Consider the following 23,532-nt stretch of genomic DNA (forward strand, 5'->3'; position numbering starts at 1 on the left):
GTGATTAAAGCAACTATTTTGAGAACTCTGTGTCTTGTGTAAAATACTAGTCTCTCCAAATGATTACGTTATTTAATTTTTAAAAGTATTTTGGTATTTAACCCTTATATAATCTTTTTAATAAGATTCTTACTTAAACATCACACAAAGGGCATATTTGACTGATCTAGTGGGCAATCTTAATTCCGCCATCGTTTAAGTGTCCAATTAGGACCACATCTAATAATGTTACTTAGGTTTAAAAGACAAAAATGTGCCTTTTTGGGGAATTCTCAAAGCTCCCTTCTTGCAAGAATTTAAACGATAACAGTATTTAGATCCATCACCATTTAGATCAATTGAATAGGCCCCACTGTATGGCATGCAATCTTAATTTAATGCTAACATTCCAAAATGCAGTACCTGGCATAATTATATTTTGCCTTCAGTCCAACTCATCTTAGGAGTGTAATTAAAGCAAGACTTCAAAAGTTTAACATTTTCATAATGTGTTTCCTTTGTGCTCTTATAAAGTCTCAAATACAACCACACACAGTCAAATGTCCCTACTATATTAAATGCATTAAAGTATCTTTGAGTAGAATACTGCTTTTTGAAATTTAAAAAATGTTCAGTACCCTCATTTCTTGTCTATAGGGTGCAATTTGCCAAGTACAGTACAGGTAATAGAGAATTCATTTCCACATGCTTTATTAATACCAGTTGAATGGCAGGTTTAAAAAAAAAAAAATTATATATATAGGCTTAAGAATTCTAAAAGTACATGTGTCTTCGTAAAAAAAAAAAAAAAAACAACAAAAAAACACTTTGCCATAGTTTCAGTCCTTCAGCATGTAAACATTTAGAACGGAAAAGCATAAGAAAAAAAATTAAAATATGCATTTTCCAAATATGAACGTTAAAAGAATAAGATCATACAGTATCTACAAGGTGTAGAAAGTTATTGCCCACTTTCAGTGTGTTTAGCAACACGATACTTGATTTAAAAGCTAGAAAATACTTAATTAGATCTGAGAATACCACATGCTGCGCCTGTACACAGTTATGCAAGACACTGCTGCACCTATTTACATTAATAAGTTATGCAGTTTTTAATAAATTAGTTTGTACAAAAAAAGCTACTGTTGTTTTTGCAGTGTTAAGCACAGCATCAGCAAATACTTGTATAACTGTTAGAAATACCAGCACCATTAATCATAAAAGCATTACTCAAGGCCAAAAGTGTAATTAATACCCTGAACAAAGCCAATAATGATAGGTTGCCAAGCAACCAAGTATCTCAGCCAGTCCAGCAATTGGCCATATAAAACATGGGTGCGCTCCCAGCTAGTACAGAATGTTAAGGATCAATGTGTCAAGACAGGTGCAAAAACAAAATAAGAAAAAAAATTATAGAGAAAAAACTATTGACTTCATAACCGTTAAATGCTCTTTCAAAAATTCAGATGAATAGTCAAATATCCCCTTCAGTGAAATTCAACCTTGTACACTAACAAATTACTGTACCTTAACACTCTTCTGTTGTGTAGACTAATTTACTGTGTTAAATACTGCCTAAACAGTCAAACTATTTTTTAATTTATCGTACTTTCTTTACTATTTTGTGTGTGCGATAGTCAGCATATGTTAAATATTTAGGAAATACAGTTCTTAGGCAACAGATTTTAAAAACACACTAAATTGTAATCTCTATCCTTTTCCCCCCAATGTAAAAGCAACCAATTTATGGCATAAAATTAGTATAATAAACAACCCTGAATAAGAGCACAGAAGTTGTTTAACTTCAGGATGTGGTCAAGCTACCAAACACTTAAATGCCAGTGTACAAAAGGGAACTGTAGAGAAAGCACTTTATTAATAGTAAACAATAAGACATAGTCTTGTGTGGGTTTACCGAGTAAGAGAACTCCAAATCATACCATAGAAAACCTGTTATTAAGGTTACCTAATTTACTCAGTTTAATATTCATTATACATATTGCTGTTTTATTACTGAAAGGGAACAGACGTCAGTACATTCAGTGTCAATTTAGTTTTGCATACATCTAGAGAACCGCTTGTCCAGTCGTAATGAAACTTGAGAAGTGGCATTGGTTCTTTATAGTATAGAATATGCATATAAATAGTGGCTGTCAGTCTGTACCAATGTCACACATTACAATTACAGCATATTTTGCCAATCGACTTCACATTTGTCGATTTGACCAGTACCCATTTACACGTTAATTAACGGTTGCCAAGTAATACATTTAATATTTTTGACATCATATATATATATACTGAAATAATAAGTTGTACATATTTGAGTATTCTCTAAATAGTTATTTGGAACGTCAGATTCTGGGGGCATATGGGTCTGTATATCAAACAAACATTCCATGAGCACATATAAATGAAGACTACGGCAATCTACTTTTTCATGTTACTGAAATCTTTCATTTTTTATTTTCAGCCATGGAGGGGGGGGTTTACTGTCACAGACATGCTTGTTAATCCTATATATATATATAGTAGTCTCCCCATATAGGAACACCTCCTAAGAAAACACTTTGGTTAACCTTGTGGTGAAACGGAATTTTCCCCTTTGTAAATGCTTGGCCTAAAGGAACAGGAACTTTTTGGCACCGATATCGATTCAAAACTGATACAGCACTGTTTTGTAACCTGATAACTCATCATCATCAAACTGAAATCTATTCAATCTTTTCAAAACAGTCTTATCATCACGAGAGTAATCTACAGCTGCTGCTGCATTTTTTAACATGTGTAGGGTGGTGCTGTGTTAATAACCATTGTGTTAAAATGTATTCTCATATTCATAATTACTGTTCGAGCCGCTGCTGCATTTTTATTGTATGTTGGGGTGTTTGGTTAATTTAGTTGGGTAACTTTGCTTATTATTATTAGTTATTAACATATGCTTTCCTATTGCTTTTCTCTTATTCTGTTCATTTCATATGTTGATGCACATGTGTCATGACATAAGTAATAAATACATTTGTATTTATTGATTCATATCATGATTGGCCTTGGTATATTGTGTCTGGTGGTCAACTCCATCTTAGAGAACACTTCAGCTAAGAGAACACTTCACCTGCTTCCCAAGGGGTGTTGTTAGCTGGAGACTACTGTACTAAGTTTGATGAAGAGTCGATGGATTGTATGCATTGGCTAATTTGACAGAGTGATAACTGATAGGGCAGCCAGAATCAAATATACACCTTAATTACACTATGGAAACTGATCGACTCAACTATGGGCAAAGTAACATCAAGCAGATTTCTGCCAACTTTTAAAGCTATTGGTTGTAGAGATGATACTACTTGGTCTAACTATTACTGTATAGTTGGTTAACTGCCATATCCTGTTGGCAGGTTTAAAGAAATGAATGTTCATGATATCATGCCGCATTGTTCCCCTCATCAAAAAAGAGCTACTTAACTGATGTTAGTTAATCCAACACCAACAACTAATACTCCCTTGCAAATTAATAAACCTACTGTTGTAATAAGTGGACAACAACCTAATAGCTTTATATGTTTAAAAATAAAGAAAGAAAAGAATATATATATATATATATATATATATATATATATATTATATAATATTCTATATTATATATATAATATATATATATATATCAGTAAGTTATAGCAGTGTAAAATGTGGCTTCCTCTGACTGAGAAAGGATACGGGTTGTTGAGCATTCTCTTGAGGTCTACCTTCTCATTACAGTATGGACAGGTCTGCTTCTTGCCCACGATGCACCAGCCTCGGATACAGAATTCATGAAATCTGTTTATGGTTAATGTTAAGGATTTGATTAGAAGTCACAAAGTTACTTTAAACTTGCTATATACAAAAATGCTTGTTTAAAGTAATTCACTGAAGCAGAAAAGACTTCTGTGCCTATATTGATTTAAAAATGAAGTTCTATTTACTGTATGCATAGGAAATACAGCTCATTTTAAGAGACATGTGTGTTCTTATACAGCACAAGCAAAATAACCTAACCAGAATTTACAGTAAATAACCACAGCTGCAGCAGGATATACATACAGACCCACAAAAGACATATGTCTATTTTCTCTAATGAAATGTGTGATTGGAATTGAGTTGAATTACTGTGCGTGTGTAAAACACCAGAATTATTTAGTGACCAAGGCCATTCCAATGCACTTAAGAAATATGTATTTTATAATTTAATTTAAAACCTAAGTCAAACAAGTAAGTATGCAACTTTTAAAAATGGTCAGTCTCTGAATTCCAGTCTAGGAGCAGAACAGCTAATAAAAGCCCTGTCGTCTTGCAGGCAGACCTAGGCTCACAGACCAAACAGATTCCAGGACTGAAGCACGTACCACTAGGTCAGAAATGTTTGAAGGGGCTTGGCCCTTGAGTTACTTGTAGGTTAAAAGCATAACTTTAAAATCAATTCTAGATTGCACTGAAAGCCAATGAATGGATAAAAGATACATGTGATTGCATGAGAGCTGGTATGTGTTCTCAATGATTCCTTCTTCATCCAAGTTTACAAAGATCTTCTGTCCACATACAGCACAGATGTCATCAGACAGGTTCCTTGAAGGCATTCCTCTCCCAGTATAATACTGTAATATATAAAAAACAATAATCACTGCAAGGTTATGGGATTTACCATCAATAGTGTTTATAATCAAAAAAGAAAAAGCTCTATCATACAAACTGAATCGCCACTTTGAATTGATAGGTTGATACAGCTTTAGAGTGTACTTAGTATAGTAGTCCCTTGCTAAACTGGACATGGCTGGAGAGAGACAGGTTGTCTGAAATAAGAAGGTGTCTGGTTTGGAGAAAAAAAAAAAACACAAACGCACTTTCAGTGCTCAGTTCATTTTAAATGTATTATGCTGAAATAACAGTCATCTGTTCTCTACACATTACAATATGCAAAAAATATAACTCTCTACAATTGACCTATACAGTAAAATCAAATGAAGACCTAGCCTATAAGCTGCTGTAAATACTACTGGTAACACAACAAATGATACAATGCAGAAATAAAAATTTATTTTAAATCGAAACTAAATTAATTTAGTACATTATCTTTTTTTTTTTTAATGTAGCAATTAAAACAAAATAGATCATGGTGCCACATGAATACGTTATGATGCTTACAGAGAAAATGTTACAGTGGACGCGTGGCTGCAAGGAAAGCACACAGGTCTGCTACTTTTCTGTTGGTATGTTACTTTTTTTCTTCTTTTATATGCACTCTTTTACTTGTGTTCTTAATTTTAGTGATTTAGTAGGCTACTTGTATATGCTCTTGTATTTATTTTTGTCCTGGCTTTGGTGTCAGTATAATACTTACTTTTGTTGTTGTTCAGTGTGTCTTTGGGGGCCTGTAGCAGTATGGCAGTGTGTGTGTGTGTGTGTAATTAAATAATTAAGGCTCCTGCCACAGGAATATAAATAAGGTGATCACGGGTGTTGGAATGGTTAGTGTTGGATACACGGAAAGAAAAGAAAATAGAAGAGGATGGAAGACGGTCCGTGGTGCCTTGCTTGTGCAGAGCCCGGGCACTACACAAGTTGCTGCCCCTCAGGGTGAAGGTGAGTTTCCACCTGCCCCAAACAGGAAGAAGGGGAGGAGTGGCCGGTCCAGTGGGCAAGCGAGGGATGTGCTGCATGCCTCAGTGCCAGGAGAAGGAAGGCAGCGGGGACACCTATATCAGTGCTTTCAAGGCCTCAAACTGGTGCCTCATCTGTGGAAAGCAGGGACACTTTGTTCTCAACTGCCCCCTCTGAGGAGAAGGAGGAGGAGGAACAGCTGCTGGCTCATGGGCCGAAGAAAGGGAGGAGTGGTCGTCCCCGGAGGTGAGCGAAGAAGGCGGTGCCAGCTCAAACCACAAAGGGAGGAGCCACTGTTGCCACTGCCGGAAAACTCCTACCTCAGCATTCGACGTCTCATGTTGGTGACCTGCCTGCCAGGAGGAGGAGGAACCACTACCAGAGTGTTCTGTGCCGAGGGAAGCATTGTCACTGCCAACACCATCATCACGTCCAGAGTGCCCAGCACTGATGGCAGCATTGCCGCTACCAGCGTCACCACTGCTGGAGTGTGTAGTGCCACTGCCACTGCACTGCCAGAGTGCCCCGTGCTGCTATCAGCATTGCAGATGTCAGTGCCACCACTGTCGGAATATGCAACACCAACACCACTGCTGGATGGCCCCGGTCAGCATTGCTTCTGTCGGGGCCACCACTGCCATACGGAGAAGCCCTGCTGTCTCCAGCACCACAGGGAGAAGCCCCACTGTCTCCAGCGCCACAGGGAGAGGCTCTGCTAGCATTGTTACTACTGGCTACAGGTTCGGAGGAGCCAGCATTTCCGCTGTCAATGTTGCCACTGCCAGCATTGCCACTGCTGGCTGCATGTCTGGAGGAGCCAGCATTTCCACTGTCAATGTTGCCACTGCCACCATTGCCAGAGTGCCACGCATTGCTGTCAGCCTTTTCACTGCCAGTGTAGCATCATTTCCACTGCTGGAATGCCTCACTCCACTGTGAGCAGTGAGAACACCCCAACAGAAGGAGAAGGTGAGGAGACCTCCACCACAGCCCACGAGAATCCACATGGGGAAAGACAGGCATGAGGGCAGGGGGTTGTGTTTTTGGAAGGGGGCATGTGTGCTGCACTCATGGGGGGATGGGGGATGTGTCAGTGTGGCAGGGTGAAATCCCTGCTGAGGCACAGGTGTGAGTGAGTGTGTTTGTGGAGGGAATATTGGGTGGCAGGGAAAGAGTTAAAATCCTCCCTGAAAAAACATGTGGGAATGTGGCTGGAGCTGTGAACTGAATAAGTGATTAAATAATTAAGGCTCCAGCTACAGGTATATAAATAAGGTTATCACAGATGTTTATCGTTGGAGTTAATGTTGGTGAAGGTATGTGTTTGATGTTGCTGTGTCCGTGTCCTGTGTGTTTATGTTCACAAGTGTTTTTGTACAGACTTTTTGTTTTGGCCCTTGCACCTGCTTTGTTAATGTGTTTTATTTGTGTCCGTTCTGTGTTTGCTATTAAAGTGCGCATTAGCAATTAAACATGCAGCTTCTGTGCCCGAGTCTCAGTTCCTGGTAACCAACAGCCTTACCAGTGACACTACCCTGTCACAGGGCCATATGTTGTGTCTGGCTTATCCGAATGTATGGCATAACAGTGTCTGTATTAGCGAGGGACTACTGTAATGTACAGTACAGTCAAGGATCCAGAAGTATTTAAATTGGATTGCCAATTAATTAGATCTCTTCTTGGTTCCCAATAAACAGGTATTAGATGTTAATTTCAGTTGTACAGGTTACAAAGTTTCTTAACAAGCAATTGTGCTATTAAAAGCATGCAAAACTGTTTGCAGTAGTTTTTGGTCTTGCAATAAATCCTTGTTAGTATAAGGGGTATGGTTCAGTTATGCAGAAAATCAGTTAACCAGACCAGACTTTATACTACAATTTGTCTGATTATTTGACGGTGTACAGTAGTGAAAGCTAATTTATATATTTTTACTGAAAATACATTACTTATTATACAAAAAAATACATGTGCAAATGTATTTTAGTTTTCATTACCTCATTTTTGAAGAAGGAGCAAGACAAGTTTTATTGTACTAGTGTTGAATTCTCACCATCTGCTATGAAGCGATTAAATTAAATTAATTAAAAGGTTTGCCACTTTTAACACTTAAGGCCACTTATGGTTTTACCACCACAAAACCACAAATAAAATACGTAAGTCAAGTATACTTACCCCTATAGTAGAGGCCATATAATCAGAACATATTTCAGCAAAGTCTCTCCCCATGACTCCATAGTACAAGCCATAAAACAGCAATACCACACCGAAATCCATTGAATCTTCTGTTTTTATCCTGTTTAATATATAATAATCTATTACATTATGAAATGCTATAAGCATATATTTTATTTATGTAACCAAGGACACCTCTTTCACATCTGAGGTTATAATGCAAATAACAGACACATTACCCATTCTATAGAAATACAGAACCTGCGGCCTTAAACTGGAATTAGGACCAGGAATGGGACAGCACCTGCCAAGAGCCTCATGCAGAATCTTTGCTCACTTGTAGTCTTGAGACCTTGTTGCTTAGAACATTTTAAATTCCAAAAAACTGTCTACTCTCTGTGTGTGTGTGTGTGTCTATATATATATATATATATAAACACACACACACACACTGTAGGATCCCCTACTTGTGACTCAACGTGTTGTTGGAAACATCTTTGAAACTAGATTCAAAGGGTCATTTATCAAAAATCAATTTCCAACCAAAACTTACTAGTTTGTATATCAACCAGATAGGGTTCAGTTAACCTTCAGTTGTTAGAACAGTGACCTCGTGTGGTCAGAACATTGAACTAACAAAAACCTCTTCACTGCAACCTTAAATAATGCATTTCACTAAAACAAGCATGCCAAAGACATTGAGTCCCACCAGGGCTGACCTATATCCACTGTACGCAAGTCTGACACAGAGACAGGTGCTTTTATAAACCCCCAGATAGTCTCAATAGCTGGAGATAAAGTATGTCAAGACCAAGAATCATCAGAATTGATTGAATAAGTGCTTCTTATGCAAACCAGTCGGAAGTGTAGCATGAAATATACTAAACAAACGCAAAGCTGTTAGCATCATTTTAGAGAATGCTTTGCAGCCGCAGTTCTCATTTGCACTTTAGCCTTAAATGAAAATGTAATTCTGGGCGTTCCTGCAGAAACTCGTAAGAAAAGGGTGGAGAGAGTGCAAATGAGAGATCAAAAATATTGTAATGAGATATACTGAAGCTACAGGCAATTGTGACACTTACAATTGCATCAGTTTGTTAAGAACTTTTGAAAGCTTGTTTTAAACAGTTGCAGTTGTGCGCAATGTATTTTTGAGATGAACACCCAAGTACTTAATTTTCACTAAAGTCAGGGTGTACTTACAAGCCTTGAAAACAAATTTCTGTGACATTTCTGGTTTTTCCAGCATTTTGGGAGCAATAAACTTCACACATGTGCCACTAACCCCTCCAGCTCATTTTGAGCATCTGTACAGGACCAAGATCTCTATTGTGTGTTAATTCTCTAGGCTACTAAATAGACCGACTTAAAAATAATAATAATTCAAATAAAATAAACCCTAACATAATTTAGTTTCAATTTAAAATAATCTTTTATTCACATTGTACACCAATCAGTACAGTGCAGCAGCATGATTTATTTTGTGTTACCAGTAGGCTAAAGTAAGAAGAAAGTGCTCTAGGTATTCATTTGATTTTAATATTGTACTGTATACTGTACAGGCCTACTGTACATATTTATATTTTCAAAATGTAGCATACCCAGAACACATTAGTGTTATTTCAGCACAATGACTTATATTTAAAATAGACTGAGAACTGTAAATGTATGTGTATGCGATTTTATTGTATTGTTTTTAATATACAGTATTAAAAATTGTAAAATGAACACCATGCATTGTACAGATGATAAAATAACATTGTTTTGTTATATTTAACAAAAACAATGTTATTTTGATTCTTACACACTTGCATGTATAGCCGTTATCCTTCAGACACTCTCTGAAAACATGTTGCACAACTCTCGCTAGAGATTTCGCTAAGATGACGTAAATAATATTTAAATGAGTATATTGCGGTTCTCTTCATTAACATATTTTTTCTTAGTACATACAACAAAATGTGCACTTGTCGTAATGAAAATGCAAATTGTGGTATGTTTGCGCTGCGACTGGCCCATCTCAGTACATCTACCCGTTAGTGTGACATATGGACAAAGAGATAGCTGTACAAGCAGGGTGCCTCTATACTGTATAGTCCCTCACTTACCTTAAGAACCCCTCAATTACTTGTGACATATAGATAATGCCCTTTAAGTGTCACCAGAGTATGACAAGGAGATAAATGAAAAAAATGTCACAGACAATCTAACCAATAGACAAATTACTACCATAAAAAAGAAGCACGTTTTAACATCATCATCATCATTGTGTAGGATACATTATATAATGGCAAGAGTAAAAATGAAGGAACGGAGTGGGCTTCATACTTCACCAGAATCATGTCCTTCTCCCTTGTTTGCTTTTGAAAAATAATCATAAATCTGTTCCATTGGGCTGCTGATATCATGACAAAATCCCAAGGTTGACAAGCCAGCCATTAGGCTCATTTGTAATAATAATAATAATAATAATAATAAAATAATAATAATAATAATAATATTATAATAATAATCTTTATTTTTATATAGTGCCTTTCATAGTGGACCACCATCACAAAGAGCTTTACAATATATGTGACTAGGGTGTGTGAACTATGCATCAGTTGCAGAGTTACTTCCAACAATGTACCACCCCAAAAAAATGGAGCACAAAGAGGATAAGTGACTTCCTCAGAGTCAGCAGCTGAGCTGAGATTTGAACTGGGAACCTCCTGGTTACAAGCCTGTTTCTTTAACCACTGGACCACACAGCCTCGAAGCTTGACCCCTGGCTGTGCACACTGATGGATCAAGTCAACCTGATTTGGAACATATAGTACTTCTGTTTTAAATAACTAAAAACATGTCGAAATCTAAAATGTATTAGCAGGTATACCTCATTTAAAAAATGTCCAGTTTATTCTTGAGAAATGGTTACAGTCTCCATCTCCACATAGAGCGCAATGTCTGGGCAAGGATTCTAAACAATGTGACAACTGCAGTGGCTCTGGGTGGGAAGATTTTGGAACCAAAGAACTGTGTATTTTTATAAAGGTGAGGAGAGTTGATGGGAAATGGGGGGGGGGGGGGGGGGGGGGGGGGGGGGGGGGGGTAATTAAGACATTCATTAGTTTAAATGTTGCTCCTGGGAACAGATGTGAAGTAAACCAGTCCTAGAACTGGACCAGATATTACAGCTTTATCAGAAGCAGGTGTAAAAGCTTCCAAGTTCAGTGTCTTGAAAATTACGGTTCTCTTCAAAAATGTACATAAACAAAATAAACCAAGAAAACAAAAAAACAAAAACACATGACGGAGACATACCTGAATAATAAATTAAACCCAAACATGGTGAACATTATGGCCAGATACCCCAAGACACCAACTGCATAGCTGAGTTTGTAAATGAGGAGGAACCATTTGTAAACCATTCTGTGGACAAAACAAAAATTATTTGTTATAACAATTACATTGTTTTATTTATTCTTAGACTGAACCATTATTTAACCTGGAGAAAAAAAAAATCTAACATATACATATATATATATATATATATATATATATATATATATATATATATATATATATATATATATATATATATATATATATATATCCTGCATTATAAGGCCCCCCTTTACATCTCCAACCTTGCACACCGCCAGCTATTTTCTTGGAACAAATATCACCAATATAAAAACAGTGCTATTTTTCCCATTATATTGCCGCCCGCCAACTTCCCAGGACAAGCAAATGTAAATATAATCATTGTAGTTTCCCTATTAGTGCCAACGAAATAATCATGGCCAGTTAAAACAACAAAGTTATGCAGTTAACCTTTGACTTGCTTTCCTAATTCGTTGTTAACTGAAAGTTCATACCAATGTCATCAACACTCTCGCTCCCAAAGCAAAACTGAAAGTGCAACATGGCGAGTCGACCCTACATTTAACACCAGAGCAAAACAAACAAATCTGCATGTATGAATCTGAAAATAAGAAAGCAAGTCAGCAAGACATTGCAAATGTTTTCTTGCCTATGTGAGGCATATACTGTTAATCAAAGGACAATTGGAGACATTGTAATGGATAAAAACAAATGGCTTACCTCGATGGAACGGGTCGATTTGTTTAACCTGAAAAAGGCTTGATGCAGTCTAAGATAAGTGACTTCTATAAACCACAGTAAATGTTACAAAAGAAAGTATAGTAAGAGGTTTGTTTACATCCAAGTTTTGCACAAATGAAGGCTGACAAACAAATCAGTTTTGTAAACAGCAGATTTTTTTTTTAACTTTTCATTTTAAAAAAGTGTTTGCTTGTACATATTCAATGTTTTTTTTAACTGCTTAAAAAAGAATGCTGTTGAGCTTAAATTGCCTTGTGAAATAAATAGATGGCATTGTTCAATGGGGTACAGTATTCAGCAAGCTTAGTCGTGCCACAAACAGCAAAGTTCAAATGACCAGTACAATAAAAAAAAAAATAAAAAAAAAAAAAGTTTTGTTTGTTTTTCTGGACTTGTTGTTTAGGTGATTTGACACTAAAAGTGTGTTTATTTTTATTTATTTATTTTTTTAAGTATAAACTGTTCCTCAAAAGTAACCATGTATGTTTCATGGAGATGTGAAAATATGATAAAACGTCACAGTAGACCTACTTTTGTGTTAATGATTTGTCTTTTGATGCCTTTCCACAACAACAAAACAGACGAATGCTGACAGAGGAACTCCATGCAGATCTGCTGGAGAAGATTTAATATAATACATACCGTGGCGTCCTTCCTGAGAGGGGTTTGCGGGTAGCTCTGAAGATGATGTAGCTGGTTATTACAGAGAACATTCCCCATGTGGAGAGAAAACGCCACCAGTAAAGTTTTATTGTGAAATACAAAGGAACAACCCACATCTGCACCAAGGTCACCATCTGTCAAAGAAATGCAGAAACCCACTTGAAAACCTCTAAAACCCCTACATTAGCATTTCTGTACTACCTCATTAAATTTAATTGGGAAATCCAATTTTATTTACAGACCACTGTAACAGCTACCTGGATACTCCCACATTTTATAGCCACTGCCTTATTAGTTGCATAGTAAGACAATAATGATTTGATTGTTATTCTGTGTTGAACTTTCATTTTTATAAGGTCCAACATCATGGGCGGATCAGAGGAGGGGTCCTTGGAGTCTGGACCCCCCCTCCCTTTCATTAAAAATGTGAAAGCATTGTTTACTTTAACAGTATGTTTTGTATCAGGTATCACCCCTTCGTTACAGTCTTGACACCCCCCCTCCCCCATTCATGAAACTCTGCAACATCCTTCTATTTGTTTTTCCTTTTACTGTGTTTAAATGTTTACATCCATTCATGTAGTGTTTTTTTTTTTTTTGACAAGAGAGTGTAGATAAAAAAAAAAAAAAACTGAACAATGACATGTGTATTGTTATCTATCCCACATGCTTAATTATTTTACAAAATCATCAGCTTTAATTTGGGCAACTGAACACCTCTGCATAGCAGTATTAGTTCAGAAGATAAATGCTTTCCCTCTGTCCTATAAAAAAAAAAAAAAACATCAATTAACATTGACCCTAATGCAGACTTTCTGCAAAGTAAGGCAGAATTTCAACACTACAGACCTATACAAACTAATGGTCTTCCAGGGCAATACAAAAACATATTTTTTCGTTGTTACCATCAGTTGCCTTCCAATGGTGAAACTGATATTCACTTGAGTTAAAGGTATATATCTATAGAGCGATTTTATATTATTATTTTCTATCATATACAACAGCTGTGTGGTTTTGGAAGAAAACAAGGAAACCTTGAGCAAATTCACATTTCTTAATTCCTTCCTCCCATGAAAATAAAAGGTCATTGTGAAATAAACCTCAATCTATATATTTATTCCAGTCAAAATAGCTCATTTTTATGGGGCATGTTACTAAAATTGATGGCTGAATTAATCATGCAATTTAGTAAGGGACAGATTTATAAAGGTACCATAGGTACACATTTTAACAGTAATTCTCACATCTTAAGCTGCCATTGTGCCACACAGTAACACACAGGGAGGAAATGTGTCCTTTGTGTATTTTGACAGAACCTAGTATCTGGACTGCATTACTTACTGGTAGTGGAGAGGTTACCATCTGGATATATGCATATAATAACCGATCTGAATTGCTGGCAAACAGCAAAATTGACATATGGATCACATTAGCCCAACTTTAACTCATCTACACATCATAGTGAGAGGAATTTCCTGACAAATCAGACCCCTGGCCAGAGGTAAAATGTTTTTCTCGTTACTTTTAAATGAGCTGAATGCAAAGTGAGATGGGTACACAGGTTTGACTTAAACCTGAAGGTGTATAATTCACAAAATACAATTTACCATAATCACATGGGCCAATTAAAAAAGGATATTACATGGCTTTCTAATTAGTCTTTTATGCTTCTGTGTTTCACACTTTAGTTTGACACCTTTTTACTACATTGTTCCTTTTTTCTCTTTTTCACACCCATGGTGAGATATGTTTAACATACTGTGTAAACCTTAAAAAATTTTAGCCAGCCCTTGGGGACTGGGATTTCACTGGGCACATATGAGGGCTTGAGAGTAAAGAAAGGCGTGAGGGAGAGCGAGCTTGAAGCATGTGAGTGCTTGAGTGACAACAGTGTTAGACATAGGACAGGCTGGACAGATCCTTGTACTCAAAGGACTGGGTGAGGCAGCATCCTCTGGCTTCTGGGCCGCTTGACATAAGTAATATGCCTCCACTGTTGAAGAGGACCAATGCCCCATGGTTTTAATCTGGTGCTGGTTGATTCCGGCACATGCTGCAGAACTGGCTGCTCCAATTCGGAAGGAGTGCGGAGAATAAAACTGAGGGGAGAGCTCGGACCTGGACAGAAGGGTATCGAGATGGGAAATAAACCAATGCCTTGCAATGATGATTCTTGAAGAGTCGATGAAGAGAGGATCTGAAGGGAGACAAGAGTTCCTGGTGGCGAGGTACTTGGTTAGGGCAGAGCTGGGACAGAAAGGAGAGTCACTCTTTTGAAAAATGTGTTTACATTTTTTTAATGTAAGAACAGGCCCTGTAGGTTCAGCTTGAATTTACATGTTAGCCTTTATGCGTAATTCAGGGGACACAGTAGAGAGCGCTCTCACTGCGTTTTTCCCCGTTTACCTCATTTCTCTAGGCCTTCCACTCTAGCTTTTCTCAACCACGCTCCGCCTGGGGGAAGTGATCAGCTGCCTCAGTCACATCCTGGAGTTTCAGCTCGTTTCTAGTCATCTCTAAATAGCCTCGCGCAGCTCTTGCCATGTCAATCAAGCTGTCAATCTCCCCCTTTTTCCCTACATTAACCTAACACTACTTCCTCTCTTTGTCTTGTGTTTGTTTTTTTGTTTGGTAGCAAATGCTCAGACTCCGTCATTAGTTCTTCAGCTTAACTTCTTCTTGTTCCAGGAGTCACACTTCCTCATTTGCCCCAACTTCATCGAGGCTATATATATATATATATATATATATATATATATATATATATATATATATATATATACACACACTGAACAAAAATATAAACACAACATGTAAAGTGTTGGTCCCACGTTTCATGAGCTGAAATAAAAGATCCCAGAAATTTTACATATACACAAAGCTTATTTCTCTCAAATTTTGTGCACAAATTTGTTTACATCCCTGTTAGTGAGCATTTCTCCTTTGCCAAGATAGTCCATCCACCTGACAGGTGTGGCATATCAAGAAGCTGATTAAATAGCATGATCATTCAAGTGCACCTTTTGCTGGGGACAATAAAAGGCCACTCTAAAATGTGCAGTTTTGTCACACAACACAATGCCACAGATGTCTCAAGTTTTGAGGGAGCATGCAATTGGCATGCTGACTGCAGGAATTTCTACCAGAGCAGTTGCCAGAGAATTGAATGTTCATTTCTCTACCATAAGCCGCCTCCAATGTCGCTTTAGAGAATTTGGCAGTACATCCAACCGGCCTCACAACTGCAGACCACATGTAACCACGCCAGCCTAAGACCTCCACATCCTGCTTCTTCACCTGCGGGATTGTCAGAGACCAGCCACCCGGACAGCTGATGAAACTGTGGGTTTGCACAACCAAAGAATTTCTGCACAAACTGTCAGAAACCGTCTCAGGGAAGCTCATCTGCATGCTCGTCGTCCTCACCAGGGTCTTGACCTGACTGCAGTTCGATGTCGTAACCGACTTCAGTGGACAAATGCTCACCTACGAGGGCCACTAACACGCTGGAGAAGTGTGCTTTTCACGGATGAATCCCGGTTTCAACTGTACCGGGCAGATGGCAGACAGCGCCTATGGCATCGTGTGGACGAGCGGTTTGCTGATGTCAACGTTGTGAACAGAATGTCCTATGGTGGCGGTGGGGTTATGGTATGGGCAGGCATAAGCTACGGACAACGAACACAATTGCATTTTATCAATGGCAATTTGAATGCACAGAGATACCGTGTCGAGATCCTGAGGCCCATTGTCGTGCCATTCATCCGCCGCCATCACCTCATGTTTCAGCATGATAATGCACGGCCCCATGTCGCAAGGATCTGCACACAATTCCTGGAAGCCGAAAATGTCCCAGTTCTTCCATGGCCTGCATACTTACCAGACATGTCACCCATTGAGCATGTTTGGGATGCTCTGGGTCGACGTGTACGACAGCGTGTTCCAACAGCTCTATGTGAAGGAGATGTGTCGCGCTGCATGAGGCAAATGGTGGTCACACCAGATACTGACTGGTTTTCTGATCCATGCCCCTACCTTTTTTTTTTAAGGTATCTGTGATCAACATATGCATATCTGTATACCCAGTCATGTGATATCCATAGATTAGGGCCTAATAAATTTATTTCAATTGACTGATTTCCTTATATGAACTGTAACTCAGTAAAATCTTTGAAATTGTTGCAAGTTGCATTTACAGGTGCTCAATTGGATTGAGATCTAGTGACTGGGCAGGCCACTGAAGTAAGGTGAATTCACTGTCATGTTCATGGAACCATTCTTGGACAATCCGAGCCTTGTGGCAGGGGACATTACCCTGTTGAGAAAATCCACTAGCAGATGGATACACTGCTGCCATGAAGGGATGCACCTGATTAGCAATGATGTTCACATATCCTGTGGTATTCAAACGTTGCTCCACTTTCATCAAGGGGCCAAATGTGTGCCATGAAAACACACCCCACACCATCACACCACCACCAGCCTGCAATGCTGACACATGGCATGATGGATGCATGTACTCATGTGGTTTTCTCCACACCCTAGTCCTCCCATCAGCGTGAAACAGCAGGAACCAAGATTCATCACACCAGGCAATGTTTTTCCAATCCTCCAGTGTCCAGTGTTTTCGTTCCTTAGCCCACTGCAACGGCAGTTTCTTGTGTTTTGCTGAAAGAAGTGGAACTCTGTTAGGTCGTCGGCTGCCATACCCCATTTGTGTCAAGGTATGACGAGTTGTGCATTCTTTTATGGGTCTTTCGGCACCAATGTTGTATTGGATGGTCAGTTGACTAACTGTAGCCCATCTGTTGCTCTGCACAATTCGTGCCAGATTCCTTTGGGCTCTTTCATCAATGAGCCATTTTTGACCGCTGGCCTGTCGTTGGCTGGATGCCCTTTGGGTGGTGGACCATCCTTGATACACATAGGAAACTGTTGACCTTGAAAAACCCAGCAGCATTGCAGTTCTTGACACACTCAAACCGGTGCGCCTGGCACCTACTACCATACCCTGTTCAAAGGCACTTAAAACTTTTGTCTTGCCCATTTACCCTCTGAATGGCACACATACACAATCCATGTCTCAACTGTGTCAAAGCTTAAAAATCCTTCTTTAACCTGTCTCCCCTTCACCTATGCTGACTGAAGTGGATTTAACAGGTTACAGCAATAAGGGATCATAGCTTTCACCTGGATTCGCCTCGTCAGTCTATTTCATGGAAAGAGCAGGTGTTCCTAATGTTTTGTACACTCAGTGTATATTATATATATCCGGGGCGCTTGACTTCCTCAGCAATTTATTTAGTCATATGTCCGCTCATCCTCTGAAATACTACAGGCATTAATACATGGTGAGAGACGTGGTACGAGAAATACAACATTCCAACCTTCTGCAATCTGCTCACCACTACATGGCAACAGCACTAGCCCCAGTGACCAAATCATCGTACACTACCGGATGGAAAACATTTACAACTTTCTGCACTCAAAACCAAATACATCCCATTTCTATTTAATGAGCAACAGATTCTAGCCTCCTTCACCAATGCGAGGGATTCTATTCAATTAGCTCCCACTACTATTAAAGCCTAATTCAGTATTTCTATCACCTCAACTCCGTCCCTTCCCCAACACTCCTGTCCATCACATCAGTTTGTTTGACACTCAGTACTATGTCTAACTGCTATTGTGAAGCACTTCCTCTGCAGGACTCCTGAAGGAACAGTCGATTTACTGGTAAGGAGGAAAAAAAAGCAACAGAGTTACCAGAGTTACCGCTCTTCTTATTCTTCCTTCACCACATTCTGTGCCCAGAATCAGATCTTTCTCACCACCCATAACCTTCAGCACCTCCTCACCTTTATCACATACCTTATCCCTTCTGTTCTGTATTTTTCAAATCGTATTAATCACAGAGCTACAAAAGTTAGAAATAATTAATTGTATGGCCAAATACAAAAGCTACAAAATATAGTAATACATGTTTTGTTTTACCTCTGTACTTTCAGTTCATGGGACAGATTCACAAAACATTTTCTAATGCAGGTTATAAAAAATGGCTAATGATTATTATTTATTTTTACACTGGTCTAGATAGTGGATATCAAACTGTATTTATTCATACAAACATCCTTTAAAGCTTTGTGAACAGGGGCCATTAATACCACATTTTACTTTTTTTCTAAATACTTGTCGGATGAATCTGGATCTGGCCCAATGTTTCACTGAGATTCTATTAAATTTTCCATAACTCCAGGAAATGTGATCTAATGATAAGAGCACAGGATTAAAAGCCAGGAATCCGTCGCTGATTCACTGTCCAAACATGAGAAACTACTTTAAAATAAAAAATAAAAACAAAAAGCTTGTGGGTTTTAATCACTTACAATCATAGCTACAGACCATCGTGCATAATCTTAAAAAAACATTTAGAAAGTTCAACTGGTAATAGAAAATGCAGGTACAAGTACTATAATATATATTATATATATATTATATATAGATATTCTATAATATATATCTATATATATATAATATAAACTAAGCAATATGACACAACGATTAATATTAAACTGATTAAGAAGTTATAATTTTGCATATTTCAAACCATATTTCAAAAACAAATGTTTTGCTTGTAATGAATAGTTTGAATCTTGCGCCAAATAACTGAAAGTGATAAACACAGTCATCAACAGAAAAGCAAGGCAGAAAAGCACAATGGTCACATTAAAATAAATAAATAAATAAATAAATAAAAAACAAACAAACCCATGGAAACCTTTAAACTTCTTTTTACCAGTTCTGTCCAGGAAGGAGAAGCTTTTGTCTAATAGCTTATGTCACTTACCTGTAAATGCTAAATACATATAAATACAACACTAATAAAAATGATCACATAAACATGACTCACATTATAAGATCTGCAGTGCCTCTGTTTCCACTGGACCAACACGATCTGTGCAATCACCAGGGTAGCTATCAATATGAGTACCATCTCTGCATGCATGGCCTCATGGCCACGGTGTTTAACATGAATTTTTTCATGCTGCATTCTGTAAGCAGGTAGACACAAGGGAAAAAAGAGTAGCACATGGAAGAATGTGTTAGCTTGTAATGTACATGTTGGCAAGAAAGCTGTAAGCATTAAGTTAAAATACTGTGATTTTTGCCAATAGTAGTTATCCATTATATACTGTACAGATATTACAACTCTGATCAGTAGTAAGTAATTTAGTAGTGCTTGAATAGCTTATTCATTGTATTTTTACAGAGACCTGGTTGAGTATGGATTATTATAATTAATTATGGACCAGGATACTGTAAAAAGAACACTTACTTCCAATGCTCCTCTGGTGACATTTTTGAAAGTTCAGCCTGCAAGAAAAACAGAATTAAAATCAACTGCAAAACATTAATCTCCTAATTATTTTACTAATTCAATTTATACAAATAAAACATACTTGAACAACTGATCTTCCTTCAAAACTCTCAAATCAATCAAGTGGAGCAAAGCATGCACAACTGGTTTGTTTAAAACATGACATCACGACTGCTATATATCTAAAATATCTTCCTGTATGGTTTTGCTTGTGTGTATAAAGGATGGTGGGTATGTTTTTTATAAAGGCACTGAACTCAAACACAAGATGCTTTGTATGGGTTGTAATCCTGCAGTTAAATGTGAAGTCTTCTTTACATGCTTATAAGGAATAATCTAGAGCAGGGGTGTCAAACTCCAGTCCTCGAGGGCCTCAGGGTCTTCTGGTTTTCATTCCAACTTAAGCTCTCAATTAATATAACTGATTTATTATTTATTCAATTTGACATATTTAATATGTTTCAAGGTCTTTCACAGTTGATGGTTTTAAAAATGCACTTAATTCAAGGTACACTACCTATGAAACATTTTCAGGCCTGAAGGGAAGTGTTAAATATGCCCAGTTAATCAAATAATTAGACCAATTAATTAACTGAGAGCTCGGGTGGAACGAAAGCCAGAAGACGCCGCAGCCCTCCAGGAACTGAGTCTGACACCCCTTTAATTTACAACATACATTCCTGACTCAGAATAAATAAACAAGTAACACTCAAATTGAATCCATAGGATACATTTCTAATCAGCCACTGGACACACATTTAACAAGCAAACACATTTTTAATGTGTGGCAAAGAGAGACGTTGCAGAAGGATATGACATTTAGATGTGTTCAGTGAGTACTGCCCGTAATTTGATAACACATAATTGTTGTTTAGAAGTATTGACAGTCTTTGGATGAGAAAGACAGATTAAGGACTTAAGTAAGCATTGGGGCAAAGGAACAGGCTTGCAAAGAAACTTTCCAAATGTACATCTTTGTTCCAAGTTGGACCAACCAATGGCAAAAGATTTTCTGACCTACAGTGGGCTTGTCCATGTGAAACTTGTTTGATGTATAAACTACTAAATGAATTTGTGTCTGTGCTCCGGCATAGCTGTTGTGTTTGCTCAAGGTCATGAACAGAACTTGTCTAACTTCTTGCGGACACAAGAGCCAAGAAGATTGGGCCTGTGTGGCACTTTATGTCCCTCTTCATAGCTTGATACAGAATGGGGAAGGCTTCATTCACAAGCAAAGCAGTCAGGAATATGAAGAATGTCTGCATTACAATACTTGAGAAATACTACAGTGAAAGTTTACATACTCTATATTGACCTCTGGGACATTTATCAGTGACCTGTGAAACAATATGAGATTTAAGAAGCCTTTTAGCTTTGTAATCTCTAAAAAAAAAAAAAAAAAATAGCATGCACTTCTTTTGACTTTCCCATGCAACCTTTAAATAGACTATTTTCCTGTAAGAAACTGAAACTTACTTATATATATATTATGAATATATATATATATATATATATATATGATATATATACGGATGTATTGTGTGTGTGTGTTGGTTACGTTGTTGTCATTTTATTTCATCATGCATGAAGGCTCCAGCAAATTCTCTGAATTGCTTTGTTATTTTGTACTAGCTGTATGGCTCTGGGGTCAGTCATTTACCCACAAACATGGGATGCTGTTTTTTTTTTTTTTTTACTGGAGCGAATATCCCTGGCGAGTACCTACAGTTGTAGTACTACTTAGTTGCCCAATATAAGACTACTGTACAGATGATGAACGTAAATGTATAATTATAAATAGAACGTTATTATTGATGCTCAAAAACTAAATCAAACTTAAAATAGTAAATAAATAAAAAGTAACCAATCAGCGGCATGCAAATTACAATATTGTTTAAGAGTTTGATGCAAATTTTGTTTACTTTACAGGGGTTGGCAAAAGATTGAAACATATGTCATAACTCTGTCATTATGGCATAAGGTGTTTAAATGACTCCGTCCTTCAAGAGCATTCCTGAGAAGTTTTTTTGTTTTTCTTTCTCGTAAGCGCGAGGATGTGCACTTGTCTGAGGCTAGCCAGTTTATTAATTGAAACAACAAAACCTTCATGCATGCTGTCCTGCAACTTACGATGGATCGAGCAATCTGTCTGTCTGTATATTTTTAATTAGGCCTGTTACGACTTGCTTCTGGTATGGGTAACGAGTATGCTCTGTCAAAGCTGTAGCAACGACAACAAACATATTCTTGTCATAAATCTAACGAGAACATAAATGTGTAATTCATAACTCTCTTTATCCAGATTTTATTTTATTTTTTTTAAAAGCTACATTACAATACATAATTAACGAAGCAAGATATGGTGGAATACGTGTAGTTACCGGTTGCTAATGAAAAATGTAGCTGTCTAAAAGTCTGTATATGCTAGATACCATGTAACTCGCAGTAATACGATACATTCGTAGATAGCACATTTCAATCAACTATGCGGTACATTCCTTGAGTAATACCATTTGTTAGCATTTGAGCGATGTTTACCGCATCTTTCCCTGTGTTTGGAATAGCGCTGCCAATTATATTTGATATAGTGAGTCCAAAGTAAGAAATAAAAATCTAATTATGAATAGACACGTAACAATAATAATGAGAAACATTATTAAATAGCACAATTGGCATGTTAAAAGAAACAACAAAAAACCAGATACTACAAATGACGCGGGTTTGTACCTGTTCATTGTGTGATTCTATTTCCACTACCTGAACTGCCACGGCCGCCATGTCTCTTCTTAAGACACAACAGCGACAGCTGATTAATTCTGAAGTCCAGCCTCTATTCACAGACCTTAGCTGTGCAGCCAAGGAAAACGCGTTGGGTGCGTTCAAGGATCCCAAAGCAAGCTGCGCTTGCTCTCTGTTTGACGTCACACGCAGCTACTAGAGAAACGCCTTTCCAGAGCTTGCTGGGCGTTGCTACAAGTAACGCCTTCTCCAAACCTTTTGCAAACTTACCTGCAACATCAGCTAAGTATACTCTAGTTGCATAATTAATTACTTATTTTATTTGTTTCATTTATTTATGTGGGTAACACTTTAAAATAAGTGTCTGTAATTCATGACGAATTACCTATGAACTAATTTATCAGCATGATAAAACAGGAATTCATGATGAATACACTTCTAATTCTAATAATTTAATTCTGTGTGCCATTCATCATAAATTACATATCAACAGACATTAGAGTGTTACCATTTATTTAATACAGCGTTGACAAGGCTGTTCACCGTTCTTTGCAAAAAAATAACATGCCGTTCCCCTCCACTAACAAGGGGAAGCAGCTGCTTTAGTAGCTATTTGAATTAATTTGGCAGGTCACACAGATAATGATCTCTGTATCGTCTCTTTGGTTGACAGCCGCAGCCATCTTCCCGCAACTATTTTTCAAAGCTGCGCTGGGCTGTGCTGGATCTACGCATATTTTTGAGGGTGGAGCGTCGTGACGTCACGCAGCACCAATAGCATAACGGAATTCTGTGCAGCATGAACGCACCCGTTCTCTGTGTCAGGACGCGGGGAGGAAGGCAGAGGTAAGTGACGTATA

At 37.7% G+C, this 23,532-nt stretch overlaps 1 protein-coding gene across 2 annotated transcripts; it reads right to left on the reverse strand.

Moving 5' to 3' along the window:
• Positions 1 to 781: 781 nt before the first annotated feature.
• Positions 782 to 22,765, reverse strand: rnf175 (ring finger protein 175). 2 transcript variants are annotated; one of them, XM_041219552.1, is made up of 10 exons: positions 22,661 to 22,749; positions 22,064 to 22,154; positions 19,892 to 19,929; positions 19,466 to 19,607; positions 12,535 to 12,689; positions 11,089 to 11,196; positions 7,786 to 7,906; positions 4,477 to 4,610; positions 3,694 to 3,795; positions 782 to 1,326 (listed from the first exon to the last, which is right to left on the reverse strand). In XM_041219552.1, exons 3-10 carry the CDS (start codon positions 19,912 to 19,914, stop codon positions 1,206 to 1,208), a joined length of 906 nt encoding a protein of 301 aa, XP_041075486.1. In that variant the 5' UTR covers positions 19,915 to 19,929; positions 22,064 to 22,154; positions 22,661 to 22,749; the 3' UTR covers positions 782 to 1,205. The 2 variants fall into 2 exon arrangements, with proteins under 2 accessions (XP_041075486.1, XP_041075476.1); XM_041219542.1 differs by lacking the exon at positions 22,064 to 22,154 and having other exon boundaries at positions 22,661 to 22,765.
• Positions 22,766 to 23,532: the final 767 nt, after the last annotated feature.

Source organism: Polyodon spathula, chromosome 2 (genome assembly GCF_017654505.1).
Source record: "Polyodon spathula isolate WHYD16114869_AA chromosome 2, ASM1765450v1, whole genome shotgun sequence".
Taxonomy (NCBI): Eukaryota; Metazoa; Chordata; class Actinopteri; order Acipenseriformes; family Polyodontidae; genus Polyodon; species Polyodon spathula.

Excerpts from the sequence above, each read along its gene's own strand:
- rnf175 (XM_041219542.1), bottom strand. The coding sequence starts at position 22,711 with ATGGCGGCCGTGGCAGTTCAGGTAGTGGAAATAGAATCACACAATGAA. Across the intron at positions 7,907-11,088 it reads GGGTTTAATTTATTATTCAG|GATAAAAACAGAAGATTCAA; the intron begins GTATGTCTCCGT and ends TATATTAAACAG. Across the intron at positions 3,796-4,476 it reads CAGCTCTCATGCAATCACAT|ATTTCATGAATTCTGTATCC; the intron begins GTATCTTTTATC and ends AACCATAAACAG.